General features: G+C 46.0%; 1 protein-coding gene across 7 annotated transcripts in view; it reads left to right on the plus strand.

The window, feature by feature from the left end:
• Positions 1–3,548: 3,548 nt before the first annotated feature.
• The window catches only part of SDCCAG8 (SHH signaling and ciliogenesis regulator SDCCAG8), a 2,836,880-nt gene continuing 2,823,302 nt past the window's right edge, over positions 3,549–17,126 (plus strand). For 2 of the 7 annotated variants that reach the window (XM_069607954.1, XM_069607957.1), the window contains exon 1: positions 3,701–3,904. In XM_069607954.1, coding sequence (XP_069464055.1) covers positions 3,844–3,904 — 61 coding nt within the window. In that variant the 5' untranslated portion in view covers positions 3,701–3,843. Of the gene's footprint in view, positions 3,905–5,566; positions 5,647–17,126 lie in introns of all 7 variants that reach the window. The other 5 variants (XM_069607959.1, XM_069607960.1, XM_069607958.1 and 2 more) reach the window with 5 other exon arrangements.

Genomic DNA, 17,126 nt, shown 5'->3' on the forward strand with positions numbered 1-17,126 from the left:
CAATGGAGCGAACTGCAAGAACTGCTGATGAGACCCTTTGAACTGAATATTGATGTCTACATCCTGAAGGTTTAGGCATGCCAGAAGTCCCCTTTCCCCACTAGAGGAACAATTTTCGCCAGGGTCTCTATTTTGAAAGGTGTAGCGCATATTGGTTGAGATCAGAGGTCGAAGTGGGCGGCGTGGTGCTCCGATACTTTTTATTTTCAAGTTTCACTGTTCCTATAATTTTATTTTGAAAAGAAACCGTTATGGAATGGTTTTGTTTTAAAATAAGTTTAGGAAGAAGTTAAAGCTTGCACTCCAGTGCCCTGCACTGAACATTCCCTTAAATAGCAGGTGTGTTTGTTTGGAGGTTTGGATTGTGTGTGGGAGGGTGCACAGGGATGGGGTTTGTGGGGTCCAGGCGCAGACCAGCAGGGAACATAGTTCCCTGCTTCTTTTCGTACACTTCGACCACTGGTTGAGATTCTTTTAATCCATCACTAACTGGAATGTGGCTGCTTTTTTGAGGACACAAAGATAATCAAACAGAACTCCAGACCCACATATGTCTCGATACACGACCATGTTCCTCTTGTCCAGAAACGCCTGAACCACCTTCTTGCACGCCAATCTATCGAGCCTGAACTTCAGGCCATGCAGTGTTGTTAGGATTCGAGAGAGATGAAAGAACCAGGAATTCTATTTTATAGCAGACCCACACTACTCGATTGGCTCAGTGAACCGGGTGAACAGTGCTCACACTAGCTGACGAAATATTGCAGTCATCCCCCCACAGGCCTCCGCCTTCTATCAGGATTTCTGCACTTCTTGCGGAGGACGGAACATGGAAGAATTGCGGTTTCCTTCCAGTACCCCTGAGCCTCCTCCAAAGCTAGAGTACTATCTTCTTCACCCTATTCGCAAAGGCAGAAATCCTCCACCCATTCTTCTTCCACGTGCTCTCTAAGGCGGGGGCACAGAGGATCCAGACTCCTGTGCAGAAGCCAGCTCCAAGTGGTCGCGCGTGCATAAATGCTTCCTCCGAGAACTGCCCATGTCTGAAAGCAAAGGTTTCCATTTCAGAAAACCCGATCTCAGCAGCCGCATTTCACAGCCATCCACCAGTCAGCCCTGCCACAAACTAATAGCCCAGCAGCGTCCCTCAAATCTCTAATGGCACCCTGCACACCTGACACAAATCAAGTAATTAAACCACCACTGCCTCGCCCCAATTATAGAGAATGGCAGCCAGTGCTGGTACAAGAGGTGCACCTGCGCTCCTCCCAGGAGGCATTAAACTGGGCGGGCACTCCACCCACCGGCATATGCTTTCGTGTTTGCACACTTTCCTTTCAGTTTTCATAACTTGAGCAATAGAGTTACTGAGCTTTCTCGGCTTGCGAGGAGTACAAGAACACTGCTCCCTATGTTTTCTCCTTTCCCTCGTCCAAAAGATACAACGCCCCTCAAAACCCTGCAGTGAGAGTTTGCCGGTTCCTGTCTGGAGAACACTTTAAGTATGGGTTTTGGGTTACATACACGCCAACCCTCCCGATTTAGGTGGGAGTCTCCCAATTTTTCTTTTAAAAAAGTATTATTTTTTACATTGTTCCTCCTAAAATCATTCTAATTCTAATGCAATCGAATGGGAATATTTAGTTGTCCTGCTTTGTGTAACAAAATCTTCAACCCAGATGCTCCAAATTCTATGACAAGACTGGAGGCAAGCATTATGCTTAACTCTTTATTGCCACTTCAAATAGCAGCCACCTTTCAAAAACACAATTTGTTAATTTGTTTTTTTCATTACTCAGAAAAACATCAAAAAACAGATCAGAAACTACTCTCACCTGGGACTACCACTACCCACAAGTCCCCAGCGCCCTGGTAGTTTCCAACAAAGTCCTAGACACCAATCCCGTGTCAGCTCAGTCCATGCCTCACTTCCTGTCTTTATCTTTTCCTCTTTCTTTGCTGCTTCATCAGCAGATAAGTCACCTTTTCCCCCTATGGTCCGTGTAGAGAGATTGTTGTGTTGAGTATTAGAGCTGCAGGAAGTTCTGCAGGGTTGGATGGATGTACGAGATGTATGTATGTGATGTTAAGCTTAGCGTACACAGTTGCGCGTGTTATTACATTAATAGTTTTCTTGAGATTACCGTGAGTTGGTAGGCGTTCCGTCGTGGGAAGGAGCGGGCCTGCAGGCACATGGTTCGCGAGCGGATTTGAAAGAAGCCGGTAGATAAGGGTGAGCTCCGGGGCCGCGAGTCATCTCGCTAGCGTCGGGCGACCGGAGCTCCCCTTTTATTGTGTGTAAAGTTTCTCCACAGCCGTATTCAGGCTGGAGGAAAGGACCCACGATTTCTAGCGGTCACGTGGGATCATGACGCGGCACGCATGCACAGTGTTTGTTTTGTATTACAAAAAGCCTCAGTGAATGTTCGCGCGCTCGCAGAGCATTGCAGTTAGTCCACTGTCCTCCAAAGGTGTTTCAGCGCTCAGAGCCTCTCGATTTTGCCCTCTGCGTGGCATTGGCAATTCAAGGCACTAGACCTCCATTAAAAAAATAATTTAAAAAAGAGGATATAATCAGTCATTTTACAAAGGCTGTGTGGCTGACAAGGTGACCAGGGGGACCTCAAAATAACCTCCCTTATGAGTATGGAGGAGGGAAGCACCACTCCTGATTACAGAGAGGAGGAGTGGGAGGGAGACCGAGATCTGTCTCTAAGTTTTAAAAGAGTACTAGGAGACACAGTGGGAGTGTCCCAAGGGGTCAGACCCATCGAAGAGCGGCTGGAAGCACTGGAGTCCCTCCTTGCAAGAGTAAAGCTTAACAGAAAAGATCGAGAGAGCTCAACCCCGGGGAGGGCACTTCACAAGGCCCTCATAGGAAGCTAGGACCAGCACAGAAGGGGGTGGATAAGACCCGGAAGAGCCCGCACTCCGCTGCCCCCCGGGTCATACGTCAGGGGCCCAGATCAAGCCCCAATAGGTTGAAGTGGCAATAAAGAGTGAAGCATAATGCTTGACTTCGAGTTTTTTATAGAATCAAGACTACCAGCGCAATTAGCCTGGGTATTCTTCATTGTTTCCGCAAAATAGTTTCCTCCAATGTTCATGTTTACCCAATGTATACAATTACAAAACTTTATCAACTAAGGAGACGTTTGAAATATAATTTCTGATCCACAGTAAAATGAAAACTACGATTAGGAGACATATAACCCACTAACCATAACCTATAATTTCTGCATACTTAATCCACACACAAATCCACACAACCACTTCTCTCGCAGCAAACCGCACGCACACACTTCACCAACCTAAATAACAACCAACACATAAATCGCAACAACAGCACACGAGGACTCGCTTCCCCTTTAACATTAACATCGTTTATAGTGAGCGTTCAACTCCGTTGTTCTGCTATAGGTAGCACGTGACCGCTGATGCTTTCTGTTTGTTAGCAACGAAACTGTAGGCTGCCCTGGCAACAGTTGTCAGCGGAGCGTCAAAAACAGACACCAATGAACCTACACACCTCTGCAAACATACACACAAGAATAATCAACTCCTGCGTCCGTTGAAAGAAGGAGGGAAGTGGAGCAGGATCGAGGTTTGGAATCCTTATTTGCGTTCCACACATGGACCCTTCCCCTCTGAGTCATGTTAGATGTCTATGCTTCTGGGAATTGTAGGCTAATAAACACTCGCATACTAACAGAGGTTCGAAAAGTAGCAGGAGCTAAAACTACAGACCCCAGGATTGCATGAACATCGAGAAAGAGAGAGAAACGCTCCTACAGTATTTGAGGTTTTTGCAGTTGAAGTTTAGTGCGTCGACCTGCAGCTTTCATGGAGTCCTGGGATTCAGACACTGAACAGTCACTCGAAGAGTTTCAACGTGGTCTGAGAGGTGAGGGGAAGCGACGCACGTACTGCACGTAGGGAAGAGGCAGGCATAGGCGGCACATTTGAAACGACCAGCAGTGAACAAAGCTGCAAGTTTATGCTGTTTTGGAGAAAGAAAAAAAGGGTTTCTGAGAAGTATCTAAACACATGTAGTCAATCCTACGTGATTTCTGTCTGTTCGCAACTAAAGCAGAATAAACACCTGTATGCTGAAAAGTCAAGCGTTTTTGTGAATTTACGAAATGTTACGTAGTCTCGAAACATTAGGGTCCACAACGTTGGCAGTAAAAAATTGTTAATTGATGACACCACAAGAAGGGAAAGCACAAGACCTTAGCTTCCCTAATGACGTCATATAAATTGATGTAATAGCACCGTTAATTAAACCCCCATCATACAACCCCTTTATTGTGCCATCATTTGCCACAGCAGGCAGTCACAGGTGGACAGGCATTGAAAGAGGGTCCTGCGACATTTCAAAATTAGAGCTGCATGTAGAGGGGAAGGAAACCCGGAGCATCGAAGGCCGGAGGGTTTTTAGAAAACGGGAGTTTTAAGTGATACTTTTCGCAGCAGTGCTTGTGATCTAGTATATCTTTAAAAAAGCACAAGTATCGTTCTGTCAATAAGCTGCACTTCATGGCACAATGATAGCAGCAAGCAGAGTCATTCTACCGGTCGCTGGCTTACTTGACCCCAATCAAACATGTCTACCAGTTATTCTCGTTACACAGGCGAGTCCCTGCGGCAGGCAGCATTAGAAGAGCGCCTGCAGGGCCGGTGTTATGTAATATTTGGTATCCCGATCCGCTGTTACGGCTGTTACGTAGATCACAGAACAAAGTAGTAGAGTCCCGAACCCACCGTATGGGGTACCAAATGTTACATAAGCAGGCAGCATGATGCTCAATTTGTTAATGTAGTTTTGAGAAGCCTCTAAACGCCTGATTAGCAACTTGATCAGTCAGCTGAACTGCATTGAGTTGAATGAAACTTAGTGGGTTATATGGTTATTTTTAGCTTAAAAAATCACAGCTGCCAACACAGTGACGGAAATGGGTACACAAAATACACCTGGAAATTGAAAAAATACTCTGGAATACTACCTCCTTAGGGTAATTGACATGATAGATGGGTTAACTGTTGGCTATGGCATAGCAGTGCAGTCATCATGATAGACACCTCACAGGGAATCTTACAAAAATGTTGACCTGGGAATTGCGAATTACACCACATATATATGTGGGGGGGTTTAGAGTATAATATTAATATGGGAGGGGGCTGCAGGGTTCTCCCCCCGCATATATATGTGGTGTAAAGTCAGCATTTTCGACCGTCGCAATAATCACATAGATCCCCTCACAGTCTTGTAAAAAGTGTAAAACACATACAAATAATATTTCATTTTACAGGGTTGACATGAAACGCAGATGAATCACACAATAAACCAGGCTGACTATATATATTCTACATCGTCATAGCAAGGTTTTGAGTAAAAATTGTATGAATGAGGCTTTATTTTCCCCATCCTGAGTAGAAGATTACAACTAACAGCAAAGTAGCATAAAATTAAACCATCTCCTCTGGGTTTTACAACTATACTATCAAGACTTGCGTACAGTGAAAGAAAATATCTAATAATAAAGTCACCTCTTGTGTCTCATAGTGTCTGCACTGAGCAGTGTGACGGAAAGTGTCAAGAGGTCGCCTGCGGGTCGTACAGTTGAAGAAAACATGTAACTGCAGGTGGGACAGTTTATAGTCAGTCTGTAAAATGGCTTACTGGTGCAGCTCGGTCACATACTAGTGCATTTAAAGGCATGTAAGCAAACTGTGCAATATTCAGAGCGCAAACAATCTTAGTGGTGCTTAGAAAAGTATTGTACCTGCATGGGTCACACAGAATAAATACCTTCTTCCTCCAACTAATCAAGCTGTGTTTCGCATTGTTGTAAACATTCTTGTATTCCAGAATGATGGCGTCTCCGTGAATGTTACTCCTAAGACTAATGGCGTAGCATGAAGTGTTTGTACGGCATGTAACGACAACTGAAATTAAAGCACATGTGACCAGTGGGCAGTCTACCGCCCTTTCAACAGTTACGTAGGGTAATTTCATAAGCATTTGCCCCATCTGCTGTGGGCAACAAAAGGGGCACTCCTGTAGGGCAGCAGAGCTCCAACACATCCTTGCAGACCATATGCTGCGCTACAGACCTTTACCCGACAAAGGGCATTGCATTGTGCATGTACTGCAATGCGCTACTCTACAGAGGGAAGGTACTTGGAAGTGTGTGGGAAGGGTGCGGCCGGCAGCATAACAATGACTGGCGCCTATGTAGGTGAGTGCCACCCAATAATTCCTTCTCTTGGCACGCCCCTCTATGGTATCCATGCAGGTGCTGCCCCTTCTGTACCGGGCCTTTCCTGCCATTCCTTCTGCGGCGTGTGTCAGAAGACCATAATAAATGGAAATGAACTGGGAAAGGAAAAAAGGGAAATAAAAAAAGCTCTTTTCACAGATGAACAATAGAATTGCTGATGAACTGATGCAAGGCGGGGGGCATGGCAATGTGCAAAACACTGTAGTTCAATCGGATGGAAAGGAAGTTGCTGTAGAAAGTGGCTTCTTTACATGTTTCACATCATTTTGAAGAGTGTCAGTGCGCAACACGTACTACAAAACATTTTCCACTACTTTCAAGAAGGGCACCAAGGCAATTTGGATGGGGTGTGCAGAAATCGGGATGGCAGGCATAGTAAGATGAACGTTATAGATGGGGAAAACTGTTCATGCTGTGAAACGTCATTTTCCCATGCGTGAAGTATGCCATTGGCACATGTCGTACAAATGCACAAATACACTTCTTTGCAATGTACTGCGCTTTCTTTGCGTACCAAACAAAAATTACGCAGCTACATCAGTGTCTGCATAATGCGATAGAAAGTTATGCAAAAGATTGAAAAACAAACGCATGACCTGGGCAAGTGCCGCCTTCATCGCAAACGGTACTGAAACGCGTGTAACATGCTGTGTAATTTTCCCTCCACAATGAACAACAATAATGTCGGCATGATTGCGTGCCATCAGTGTCACACAGAAAAACCAAAATCAGTCACTTCATTGTAAGTACCCCATAGCACTACACATCCACATGGTAGATTCCAAAATGAGCAGCCACTGCACAGTGTTTTCCATTCACTTTCAATCAATGTATTTCGAACTTCCATAGAACCCGCACGCTGTAGCTCCTGAAACACACAGCCATAACCGCACCCTCTGCATTTCTGTCCACAAATATACTGTGTACCACAGTCTGTGCGTACACACCACACCCAGAAACCTTATTGACCAATCCGTAGCCTCTACAGGCCCATTTATATGGTCGTCATCTGCAAAAGGGGTGTATCTAACACGTGCCACCCTGCAACTATCGCGATATTCACTGACATTTCGTGCTGTGCGCGCGTGGGAGTGGGGGAATAACTTTCAACCAGAGTAGGGGACGTCGTTAGTTGTGGCGGCTCTTACAAGAACTTTTTTTTTTTTAAGTTTTCATAGAAACACCTTTTGATGTGCCGTTTTTATAAGTGTCTGTGTTTTCTACATCAGCTCACATTATTACAATAGGGTCTTCACTGCAGCCTTTAGATTGTGAAAGAAAAGGTCATTGCCACTGGTCGACAAAGACATGCCATTTCCTTTGAAAAGGTGTATATAACGAGAACAAATGTTGTCATTCTCACAGGAGAACATCCCAGCACCACTCAAGAAGTCACACATGCTTCTGTTCATGAGACCCCTTCCGACCTCTGGCTGGCTACAGGAATCTTTGGAATAGTTCCACAGTATTCTCGGGGGTATACATGAGAAAAGCACCTTGGCAGTGGGAGAAATGCGCTGCCCTGCTTTCATCGTCTTCTTCAGTTGACGGTACACACAGGAACAAGGCATGGGACCCAAAAAGAAGACTCCAAAGTGAACAACCACAACATGTACAGGTCCGGAAGTGGCCATGCGTTGACATTCTACAAGCACTCTGCCGAAACAGCACGCATCTACGCTGCGCCACAAAGCCTTCACTCCCTCCAAACCAAAATTGCCAAAAAGCCTTCTTGGAGGGCATACATGACCAGATCTTCCACAAAGGCATCACCCACGATGAAAGCTGTTTGTCCTGCCATGTTTTCCAGCCGCACTACACAAAGTACTGCGAGTGCCGTGCCCCAGTAAAGCAGGAGTCGGCCTTCCTATTGGCACGCTTTCCTGTCAGGCACACCCCGAGCCTCTGATGGGACAATCCCTACAGTCCCATTTCCATAGGCCAGCATGGTGAGAAACACTGAATGTGGCACCTGTGGTTCCCAAAGTATGGCAAGGGCTGGGCCCGAGTGAAGCAGGAGTCCTTCTTCCTATTGCTGCACACCCTAAGCACCTGATTAGACAATCCCCACAGTCCTGTTTCTGTAACCCCCACCTGCAAAATCCCTGGATGTGGCTTTTGTGTTGCGTGCGGGTGTGGGCGAATAACTTGCAGCCAGGTCAAGGGGAGTTCGTGCTAAAGGGCGGCTCTTAAAAGAGCCTTTTTTTTTCCATGCTTCTACAGTAACGCCTTTTTTCGGTTTTTTATTTGCTTTTGTTTTCTTGTGCTCACATTAGTACAGTAAACTCTTCACTGCATCCTGTAGACGGGCAAAAAAAACTGCATTGCCAATGCGTGATAACCAAATGCCATTTTCTTGGAAGAACTCTGCATTTCCACAACTAATGAGATCAGTGTTGCAGAAGAACATTACACGAGCGAACAAAAAGTATACATGCTTCTGTTGATGAGACACCTTCCTGCGTCTGGCTCGGAACAACATCCATGACCAGTGGCCCATACTCTTCGTGGTATTATGGATGAGAAAAGCACCTTGGCGGTGGGGAAAAAGCGTCTTCACGACATCCAGCAATCTCCTCAGTCTACGGAACAAATTTAAGCAAGCCAGGTAACCCATATGCATGCCGCCGTAGTGTATGCCGATAACATCTGCTGCAAAAGTGGCTAGGTCTTCGTAAAGTGCATGCATATCGGCGAAATTGCACTCATACACAGCATTCCACAATGCGTCCACTCCTTCCAAAACAAGATTGCTGTCAAAGTGTCTTTCCAGGGTATAGTTGTGCGGATCTGTGACGAAGGGATCACCTACAGTCAACACAATGAGTTTCGCCATGTAAGCCACCCTCAGTTCGCAGAGTATAATGTACAACAGTTTCACCGCCCCTTCCTCTTAACCACATCCACAGTACCTGATTGGCTAATCCCCACAGTGCCATGTCAATTGGGTAACATGGTGCGAAGGGCAGATTCTGGCACGTGCGCCTCCCAAGTACCTTGAGGGCCGCCCCCCTGTAAAGCTGGAGCAGTCCTTCTTCCCTTTGCACTATCTTCTCTGCACCACTACCTCATTGGGTTACGCGTAAATAGGCACACATGCATCCACCAATCGCATCAAAGCCGCCATCATCAGACACTGTCACTTCTGTACAACACTTTAAATGTACCGTTACATATTTACAGTACAAGTGTCGTGCCATTCCAAAGCACGTCCACTAAAAAGTTCAGTAAAAGTATACACGATTTCTCCATCCACATACATCCACATGGCCAAACAGGATGTGGCACGTGTAATCCTGAAAGTACTGCAGAATCCGCTACCTTTTCGTGATAGTGAGGAGGTATGGGGGGGTTGCAGGGTAAGCAATATCAAGCTGGTTAGGGGATTGGGTCTTCCATCGTAGGTGTATAAAGTTTTTTTGGGGTTTTTTTTACGTGCGTGCAAGAACTTTTTTTGTTTTTTCTCTGTATTTGCGTTTCTGTTTGCCTCTTCTCACATTTTTACTACATTCTGGTCAATGCTTCTTGCACAGTGTAAAAGAAAATGGCATTGCCATTGGCGCTCAAATAAATGTCATTTCTACGGAACCACTGCATATTTTGCGACCTCATGATCTCATAGTGGGCGGAGAACATGCCAGCAGTCTGCATAAATTCACGCATAATTCTGTTTATAACACACCTTCCGACCTCTGGCTGTGGACAAATTACACTGTCATGGGCCCATACTCCTCTTGGTGTTAGGCTTGAGAAAATGTCCTTGGCAGTAGGAAAAATATGCATCCTCTTCAGGTGACCGATTAAACGTCCACACCACATGTAACCCAAATGTAAACTTCCATAGTGCACCATGACAAAGTCAACGTTCGTGACGGACGCCACATATCTGCAAAGGCGAACCATCCCGTCGAAACTGCAGTCACCATGATAGCCCCAGAAAGCGTCCACTCCTTCCAACCCGAAATTACCAGCAATGCCTCTTTGCACACAACACCGGTGCAGATGGCGCAGAAAGGTATCACCGACTGTTAGGGAGAATTCTCATTCTATGGCTAATTTCCCTTACCTATAGAGTCCCCCAGCAGCTTTGCTGGATTTGAAGGGTTTGTTTCTTTTTAACTGCTAAGAGTGAGACTCTTTTTCCCACTCTTAGGAGGCATTTTTGCTATGTGTGTTCTAGGCTATTTTTGTGTTTAATGCCTATGGGATCTTTCTCAACCCCATAGGAACCATCTTTATTCACATGTGTTACACAGCACCCTCAGTGCAGTGATACAGGGGTGTCGTAGCGACTCCCAAACATAGACTCCATACCCTGGGACTGACTACTGTCTACCAGGGCATGTAAAGTCCCCATTGACTTTACTAGTCAAATCCTATGAACTAAACCAGTACAACCCATCTTACTATGGAGGTACTGGAAGGGGTTAATAGTTTTTCCCCTATGTTCATTTTCGAGAGGGTACCGTACAGTCCCTCTCTCAAAAGTTTCTGGCTGGTGGCAGTGGTTACTACCATAAATATTCAACCACAACTATTTCCCTATGGGATTTTCCCATTGTTCGAGGCTACAACTTTTTCTGACAGCCTCTAACATACCGCCGGTGTATTGTAATATTAACTTTGCTCTGGTAGGTTTTATTTGCCAGAACTTTAATATAACTTCTATCTCGTGTCTTTCTCTAAACTCCTAACCCAGGTCGGGGATCCTTTGTTCGTCCTTTTGGTGGGCTTCTGCCGAGAAGCCCTCCTTTCGGGGCCACTGAGTCTGGGGTGGGTCCATTGTGTGGGAGGGGGAGTAGGACCCCTGGACAGTGTTGCCTCAGCAACCCATGTCGCACTCTATCCTGATAGGCTGCAGGGTCTCCCGCCAAGATGACCACTCCACTGTGTGAGTGACAGCTAGGCTGTATGAATGAGGCTGTATGAATGGGGCTCTTTTTGCATAAAAAAAGGGTCCTGAGGACTGGAAGAGCAAGACGTTGCCACTGGAACTAAGAAGCCGAAGAGGAGAGAAGCCAAAGACATCTGCAACGACTGAACCACCGGTGAAGCCCTGCTGCAGCATCTCGCCACTTTTCTCCACACGACGAGAGAAGATCTTCACCTGCAAGAGCCTTCTTCCCTTGAGCTGGTGGGGCCAACCAGTTTGCCAATCGCCTTCCATGACCTGCCTTGGTCGAATCTCCCGTTCCCTGTACTCGGAGGCTGGATAGCCAGGCACCAGTCCACCCAGATCGCGATTTAAAGGAGCGTACCTTTTATTCGTCGGGCAGCACCGCGGCTGGTTTCATCCCTGGGTAGTGCAGTAACTCGAACCTTTCTCTATGACGAGAGTCTCTCTTCCTCTGCTGGATCACCCGAACTGCAGGAACTACCAGGAACAACCGCCACCGGAGGAGCCACTTCTTCATTTAAAGGTACATTGTTCCGCCAGGCCGCCCTTTCTTCGCGGTAGCACTAAAGGTGTTTTAAATCTTTTACCCACCTGTTGGGTTGGCCGCCCCTCTCTCTTAACATTGTCTTTTCACCTTCTGCAACCACCCTTTTCAAATTCGTTAACCAAAGACTCGACTGCAGCTACAAGAACATTTTGCTCCTGGGCCCTTGCCCTGTACCACTGACTCTGGCACAGGCCTACTGACTCTGGTCACATTTGTTACATCTGCCTTCTTTAGATTGATTCTCATCTAGAACTGTGTGGTGCACCTATTTCTTATAACTACCCTTTCCTTGCCATTTTTAAACCTTGTGAAATGCCATTTTGCTCAGTTTTCATTTAAGTATTGCTTATACTGATGTACTGCCTTGCTTAAACTGGTTCACAAACTGATGGGAAGTGTTGCTGGGGCGTGTAAGAACCTATTTCTATATAACTTTCCCTCCTTTGTGAGGAATTGTTAGAGGATCCCTTGTGTGTAGTTGTCACTGTGCCGTTTTGATCAGTTTTCACTCTGGTTCACTTGGTCTACAATTGAACTTGGGAGTGTGTATATTTTTTTCCTTTGACTTAATTTAACTTGCTTTATGACTGTGATACATGTGTTTTATTAGAAGTGTATAAAATAAATATATATATATATATACTTTTTAATACAAAGCTTTGGTCAGTGTTTCCTTGTTCCATAGTACTGTAGGCCTAATGTGTAAACCCTGAATACTGCTCATCTCCCTCTTGAGATAAGTCTGACTGCTCAGCCACAGCTACCAACTAAATCTTTGTGGTTCAGACTGATACCAAAGGGAATTTATTGCTCTCACCTGTAGTCCTAATCTTGTGTAGTGCTCCCTAAGGGAACTGCACAGGATTCTGCCTAACAACGACGATAAGCACTGTGCGTCTCTCCATCTCCACCAACCTCACGACACAGTATTGGGACGAAATGGTACCGCCCCTTCCTGTCAATCACACCCTAAACACCTAATTGCCTATTTCCCACTATTTCATTTCCATGTCCACCATGCTCATAATGGCAGAATGTGGCACGTGCGCTTTCCCATCTACAGTGAGTGCCACGGCCCAGTAAAGCACACACAGTACTTCTTCCCTTTGCACAGGCATTTTTGCAGCACTCCCCCATTGGGTGCTGTCAAATTTTCAAACACGCATTCAGCAATCACATACAAAACCTCTGCATTGCACACTATCCTTTCTGTACACCACTTCATATTTACCGTTAAACACTCTCGGTACACGTTCCGTTTGATTCCAAAGACCCCTCCACCAGAAACGTCTGCTAAAGAAGGCACGATTGCAGCATCCACAAAGATCTTGAGGCGCACCCAGCACACCTTTGGCCATGCACACAACAGTGCAGCCCTTTCCACACCCACCACAACACTATGGATCCATGCATGCAACCATGCGGGTACCTACCATTATGCACAAACATAACATACATAGCAGCACTTCTACCCAGCTGCCCCACACCATAAAACACGCATTCATGAAAACGTGTCACAATTGGCAGCATCCACAAACATACCACTGCCTGCACCACACCTACCCACTACCATTCACAAAGTATTGTGTCACTGGCAATCTATGCACAACAGCTTCACAACATTGGGCCTACTTCAATAAATCTGCACACAGCAGAGTAACCAAGCACATATAAGCTGCACTTCACCCATACCCTCTTCCATATTCACATTACGTAAACACTGCACCCTGTAGCCACACTACACAACTTCTCACTGCACCATCTCCTGCCGTACACCAAATAATGCAGCATGTTGCAACTGTCACCACAACCATGGAACGCAAAATACACTCTTTGCAACTCACTTGTGCTGATGTAGCATGTCTACAATGTGCGCCACACCCATTCTTCAAAGATCACAACCCTGGGCCTGATGCACTATCAGACCCGCATTGCCGCAGTGGGAGTGCTCCTTGCACACCTTCCCTGCACCGTAATGCAACAATGCATGTCAGCATGTCACCAACTACCACTATGCACATACGCACCACTGGCACTAGCACTCCTACGCAACGTCCACACCGCAATGGATATGCACAGCGTTAAATGCAACAGTTTCCATAATGTACAAACATTACACTGTCTCCGGCACCCCTACACCCTTTCATTCACATACTTTTGTCTTGCTCACTTCCACTCAGAAAGTGTTGTGTCACTGCCAACCTAACCACAAAATGTTCACAACATTGCCCATACTCCAAGCAATCTGCACCCAGCACACTATCCAAGCACATATAAGCTGCCCTGTAACCATAAACGCTATCATACTAACAGTATGCAAACACTGCACCCAGTGCCCACACTGCGTGACTTTTCACTGCACCATCTCCAACCACACATCAAAAACTTTACCATGTTCTAAAAGTCACGTGAGCTGCAAAACCAAACATACAAGCATGGCAGCTCACTTCTGCTGCTCTTTTGCATCTAAAATATGCTCCACACCCATTCTGTACAAGTCACAACCCTCTAACTGATGCAGAGTCAAAAGTGCATTACTGCTGTGGGTGTGCTCAAGCCCCAGGCTCTTGAGTGCAAGGCCTACGGCCTTCGGCCATGCACCCAATAGTCTAGGCCTTGCACACACCCACCGCAACGTAATGCCACCATGCATGTCACCAACTACGACAATCCACATACACAGCACTGCCACCAGCCCTCCTTCCCAACCTGCGCAACGCCATGGTGCTATGCAGGAAAAAATTGCAACCGTTATTATAATGTACAAATAAAACACTGTCTCCTGCACCCCTGTGCACTTTCATTCACATACTACGGCTGTGCCCACTTCCATTCACAAAGTATTGTGTCACTGGCAACCTACCCACATACTGTTTCGCAACATTGGCCCTACTCCAACCAATGTGCATACATCACAATATGCAAGCACCACCCTCTACTGGATGCAGAGTCAGACATGCATTGTTGATGTGGGTGTGCTGAAGCCCTAGGCTCTTGAGTGCATGCCCTACAGCCTACGGCCTTCTGCCATGCACCCAATAGTCTAATCCTTCAACAGACCCACTGCAACTTCATGTACGCCACCATGTGCCCAACTACCGCTATCCATCCACAGAGCAAAGCCACCCGTGCTCCTACCCAACCCACGTCATGTGCAATTCACTCCCTTTCTGAAAATCACCCGCCACCACTCACCACGGAAAAAGGTCGCTGCAAACAGGTTGCAGCAGAAGCTATCGGGCCATTACTATAGCTACCTCCAATCACCACACAAAGTAGTTGCGAGTCTAGGTAGCCACAAATCGGTGCAATACACACAAATATTGCACCTATTTACATGTGTCACATGAACCACTTCTCACTCCCCCACTCTTTCCCTCCATTCTTGCCGCCAACACATGGCGTACGGTATATTTTGCAGACCCTTCCGTCAGCGCTCTGTCCTCCAATACACCATTTATTTTTAAATTTGTTTATTTGCATTTTATAGTGGTATCAGTTACATGACATTCAAGTGTGCCTTACACATGTGGTAATAGCAATGCATTTTAACATAACATTAACATTATAACAAACAACATCAACTGTCTCCTTGTTTCATTCGTGTGTTTCAGTATCTCATGTCCCGGGGGGTGGGAAGGGAACAATCAGGATCAGGTAGTATCAGAGGGGCGGGGGGGGGTTTTCAGGGGGCCAAAATTGTCTACGGTGGCTTCACCTTGGTTGTCCTTGTTTGGATTGTGGGTGTGCTTGGCCTGAGGTCTTAGTTCATGGGGGCTTATCATCAGAGGGATGAAACGTGTCTGGTGAGTTATTTCCATGCCTCGAGCACCCTGCTGGAATCGTCGGTGGAACTGGCAACGCATTTTTCCCAAGCCTTAGTCTCTGCTAACACCCATCGTTCCGTTTCACTGTGCCATAATTTGTACTGTGGTCCCGCAGGTTTTTTCCAAGACATTGCAATGGTTCTTTTGGCCAGTATGCACGATATGTCCAATAGTCTTACCGTGTGCTTGAGCTTGGCTAATCTGGGGTAAGTTCCTAGTAGGCACTCCTCGGGTGTCCATTTTATATTTGATCATGCCTGCTTTCTCGCACGTCTGTTTTACTTTGTCCCACAGAGACCTTGTTTTGGGGCATTCCCACAGCATATGGATCAGATCAGCTTTTCCCCCATGCACCAGGTACAGTTTGGTTGCGCATGCTTATTGAATTTAGCTATTCGACATGGGGTTAGGTAAGTTCAGTGTAGCACGTTCATCTGTATCTGTCGGAAACTGTGGTTTCTGGACACCTCTTTGGGGAATGTGAGTGCTCTGTTCCACTCCCCCTCTGTCATTTCTCTGCCCGGTTTATAGTGAAAAGACCGAAAAAAAATATCGAAAAAAAGGTCGAACCAAAACATTTCGAAAAAAAAATAGAATTATTTTTTCAATACGTTTTTTTTTTTCAAAATGGGGGGGTTCCCTCCCAACCCCCCCTTTTCATTTTTTTTACCCCTTTTTTTTTTTTTACTTACCTGACCCCAAAAATACATATAAATAAATAAATAAATGTATGTTTATTTATTTTTCTTTTCGAGATTTTTGTCATTCAATATTTTTTTTTCGGCCTTTTGACTGACCACCTCTCTGCCTATGTCCACCTCCCATTTATTTTTCATTTCTGTGCTTCAGGGATTGGGTGTATTGCTCAGGTGGCCGTATATTTGGGATATCGGTCTGCAGCCCTCTCCTAGGTTGTACAGCAGCATTAAGAATGGATCCGTATCAGGTTCTTCGGGCCATGTGTCCCATTTGTGTCGTGCTGTGGTGCAGACTCTTTGATACCACAGGAATTGGCCTGTGTGGATGCCTTCCTTTTCTTGTAGTAAGGCAAACTCTTTGAAGGTGCCCTCATCATACAGGTCTCCCCAGGTGTAGACCCCATCCCTTTCCCATAGTCTGATTTGTTTCAGGTCCGTGACCGCTGTGCATAGGTCTGCGATCAGTGGTATTTCTGGGGCATAGGAGCTCTGCGAGTGGGTAAGCGTTTTTGCTCTGCACCAAACTTTCCTCCCCAGAGCAGCTAGGTAGGGTATGTTTCCCAGTAGTTGTGAGAGTGCCCAAACCAGTTCCTTCAGTTGGAACGGTAGGATCATAGCTTACAGCAAGGGTGTTTCAGATGTGGGCTCGTCAGCTAACCATTTGGTCACGAAGCTAAGTTGGGCTACCAGATAATATTTTTCCAGATTTGGAAGTTGAATTCCACCCTGTTTGTATGGTAGAACTAGCGCCGATAGCGCTATCCTGTGTCTACCTTTCCCCCATAAGAACTCTCTTATTATTGTCTCAAGCAGTCGGAAAAAGGGTTTGTTGATGTAGTAGTGTACATTCTGGAACCCGTAGAGGAACCGTGG

The sequence above is a fragment of the Ambystoma mexicanum genome, chromosome 4q (genome assembly GCF_040938575.1).
Source record: "Ambystoma mexicanum isolate Mex_15411 chromosome 4q, UKY_AmexF1_1, whole genome shotgun sequence".
In the NCBI taxonomy this organism is placed as follows: Eukaryota; Metazoa; Chordata; class Amphibia; order Caudata; family Ambystomatidae; genus Ambystoma; species Ambystoma mexicanum.